Genomic DNA, 3,703 nt, shown 5'->3' on the forward strand with positions numbered 1-3,703 from the left:
GAGGAGACCACGGTGGAGCAGGTGGACTCGAACTGACGGAGGCTGTGGCATGTGGAGGACCCCTGCTGGAGCAGATTCCGGGCCGGACCTGTAGCCCATGGAGAGGAGCCCACGCAGGAGCAGGTGACCTGGCAGGAGCTGCTGCCCGTGGGGGACCCAGGTTGGAGCAGTGTGCTGAGGGATGGACCCTGTGGTATGGACCCATATCTGGAGCAGTTCTTGAAGAACTGCTGCCTGTGGGAAGCCCACGCCAGATTGGTTCACCAACGACTGCATCCCATGGGAGAGACCCCACAGCACAGGGGATGGGAGTGATCAAGAAGCAGTGGCAGAGGCAAAGTGCTATTGTCTGACCACAACCCCCATTCCCTCATTCCCCTGCACCACTTGGGGAGGAGATGGAAGAGAGTGGATGGTGGGGAGGCATTTTTGGTTTCTTTCCTGTGTTTCTCACTTCTCTAGCTTGTTAGTAATAGGCAATAAAACTTACTATCTCCCTACTCTGAGTCTGTTTTGCCCATCACGGTAATTGTTGAGTGATCCCCCTGTCCTTATCTCAACCCTTGAGCCTTTTTTATTGTATTTGCTCCCCTTTTCCACTTGAGGAGGGGGAATGAGAGTGTGGCCGTGGTGGAGCTTGACTGCCCACCCGAGTAAAACCACCACATGTCTGACACTCTCATGGTGAGGAAATGTTTCCTAATGTCCAGTCTGAACCGCCTCTGGTGCAGCTTTGTGCCAATCACTTGTGCCTGAGGATGACTTGAATCCTTTTCCAGACCCACCTTCCCTGTGCCTGCTGGTTCAACATTTCCTCCATGGAGACTGCAGACATCTCATTTGCCTGTAGAAGCCAACATACCAAAAAGATAGTATGAGGGAGTCAGCTCAGACCCAGTGGCACACATATTTTATCAAGGCTACAGAGAAGGAGAGCAGGTTGATGTTTCAGATGAAATGAGACAAAATCAAATGTGTGTCAGAACATCACAAAGGTACTTAACAACAACAACAACAATATAATAATAATAATAATAATAATAATAATAATAATAATAAATAAATGAACAGGACTCACATGAATATACTGTGAGTCATTTGTGGAGAGAGATGAGAAGTTTACCAGCAATGAAAACTCTCAATGAAATCACTTTGTTCAGTGCAACTTTCAGCTCCTGGTTTCTCATGCTGTAGATAAAGGGGTTCACTGTTGGGGGCACCACTGAGTACAGAACTGCCACCACCAGGTCCAGAGATGGAGAGGAGATGGAGAGGGGCTTCAGGTAGGTAAACATGGCAGTGCTGAGAAACAGGGAGACCACAGCCAGGTGAGGGAGGCACATGGAGAAGGCTTTGTGCCGTCCCTGCTCAGAGGGCATCCTCAGCACGACCCTGATGATCTGAACATAGGAGAGCACAATGAATACAAAACACCCAAAGTCGATGAAAAGATTACCCATAAGAACCCAAACTTCACTGAGGAAGGACTGTGAACAGGAGAGCTTGAGGATTTGAGGGATTTCACAGAAGAACTGGTCCACAGCATTGCCTTGGCAGAGGGACAGTGAAAATGTATTGGTAATGTGCAGCACAGCATTGAGAAAAGCAGAACCCCAGGCAGCTGCTGCCATCTGGGCACAAGCTCTGTTGTCCAGGAGGGTCCCATAGTGCAGGGGTTTGCAGATGGCAACGTAGCGGTCGTAGGCCATGATGGTGAGAAGAGAATACTCTGCTGACATCAAAAAGACAAACAGAAAGACCTGGGCTGCACATCCTGCATAGGAAATGTCCCTGGTGTCCCAGAGGGAATTGGCCATGGCTTTGGGGACAGTGGTGGAGATGCAGCCCAGGTCGAGGAGGGCAAGGTTGAGGAGGAAGAAGTACATGGGGGTGTGGAGGCGGTGGTCACAAGCTATGGCGGTGAGGATGAGGCCGTTGCCCAGGAGGGCAGCCAGGTAGATGCCCAGGAAGAGCGCGAAGTGCAGGAGCTGCAGCTCCCTTGTGTCTGCAAATGCCAGGAGGAGGAACTCGCTGATGGAGCTGCTGTTGGGCATTTGATTCCTCTGGGCATGGGGACCTGTCTGAGGAGGGAAATACAGCAAAATATTAGGCTCAGCCCTGTGAGCAAAACCTACTCTGTTTCTTGTTAAACCTCAGAACTGCTGCTTCCCTATCAGGAAAACCTCTGCTGCACGTTCCTTGGTAGAGCTCTGGTTTTTCCTACCAGAGGGTGCCACTGGGAGCAAGGGACTCTGGAAGTCCTTGGCATTACTGCTGCACTCAAGTGAAATCTTGCCTGAGAGGCAAGGGCTCTGTCCCTTAGAGCAGAGTAAGGGCAGCTATCCTGTCCCAAAGTCCTGGTTACAGCTGCCCTGGACTGGCACCACTTTGAGCTCAAAGATACCATCATACCCAGGTGTTCCCTTAGAGAAGAGCCTGCACACTGCTCAGAGGAAAGGAATCCAGTTTCCAAGTGCAAATCTCTCCTGTGGCCTTGAGGATGGTCTCAGTTCTCCACGTGTAGCAAAGAACACTGAGGGATCACTGCAGCTAACACATAGAGATTTCCAGCAGCATTTCCACGCCCTTAGCAGTCAGGTGTCTTCTCCATGGATAGCACAGAGCTGCGATGGCAGAGCTGTGCCCTGGAGGGGGGCAGCCTGCAGCCCAGCAGAACTCTTGCAGGAAAAGTTCTGAATGCGCTAAAAACAATGCGACCTGAAGACAGAGTAAGCTCATTCACAGCCCCACATACAGCCCTACATGTCATGACAGGACATGGAGGCTTCTCCTCAATTCATGTATCTGCATGACAGAACGTGCAGCATTCTGAGCTGCACCTGACTTATCCCCTACATCACTGACTCAAAAGGAGAATCATGAACAAGTTCCCATGCCAATATCTCTGGTGGTCCATGCTGGGGGAGCTGAAGAGACCAAGGGCTGTACTGTGGAAGACAGCAGCAGTGCAGGGATGGCAGAGAAATTTCAAAAGTCCCCTTTCCTTGTTTCTTGGAGCAGCTCCCTCTCACTCCCTGACCAGGGCTCTGCTGCCTGCAGCTGTCCCTGCCTGCAGCTGGGTCTCTGTCCCCACGCCTCCTGCCTGCAGCTCACAGCCCCCATCCCACCCGCTGGGTGCTCAGCTCTGCCCTGCAGACACCTCCTGGCAGCAGGGCTCTGCCCAGGGGCAGCTCGCTGGGGACATGTCCTAGAGGCAGGGACCCTGATCTGCACCACAGCCCTGGCCTCCCCTTTCAGCATCCTGGCTGCAGAGCCTGCTGCCAGCCTGTGACAAGAGAGCACTCAGGGCCTGGCCTTTCTGCATTTTCCTTCTGCCACAGACTTACCCTGTAATGTGCTGCAAGCATTGGTTCCCCATTGAGCTTTCAGTATCCCACAATTCACGCAGCCCGTAACCTCTATCTCCCTTCTCTCCCCTCCCAGTGCCAGCCACAGGTAGTGCCCCCAGCCCTGCTGTACTGTGCAGAGGAGCTGCTCCTGGGCAGAGCTGTCTCTCTGCAGCGCTGCCCGCTTGCCAGGAGCTCCCCTTGGGCCCAGGAGCCTGGCCCAGCTCAGCAGCAGAGGCCCAGCCCAAGGCCTCCCTTGCTCTGCCCCCCACCAGGCTCCCTGCACATGGCCCTGGGGCTGCAGGGGAACCTGCTGGGAAACAGCCTGAAGGGATCCCTGGGGCTCCAGCCCTCCC

General features: G+C 53.4%; 1 protein-coding gene across 1 annotated transcript; it reads right to left on the bottom strand.

Annotated features, from left to right (window-relative positions):
• Positions 1-1,094: 1,094 nt before the first annotated feature.
• LOC139999807 (olfactory receptor 14A16-like) lies at positions 1,095-2,105 on the bottom strand. Its single transcript, XM_072029433.1, has one exon. The coding sequence runs from the start codon at positions 2,052-2,054 to the stop codon at positions 1,095-1,097; it is 960 nt and encodes a 319-aa protein (XP_071885534.1). The 5' UTR covers positions 2,055-2,105.
• Positions 2,106-3,703: the final 1,598 nt, after the last annotated feature.

Source organism: Anas platyrhynchos, chromosome 30 (genome assembly GCF_047663525.1).
Source record: "Anas platyrhynchos isolate ZD024472 breed Pekin duck chromosome 30, IASCAAS_PekinDuck_T2T, whole genome shotgun sequence".
NCBI classification, from domain to species: Eukaryota; Metazoa; Chordata; class Aves; order Anseriformes; family Anatidae; genus Anas; species Anas platyrhynchos.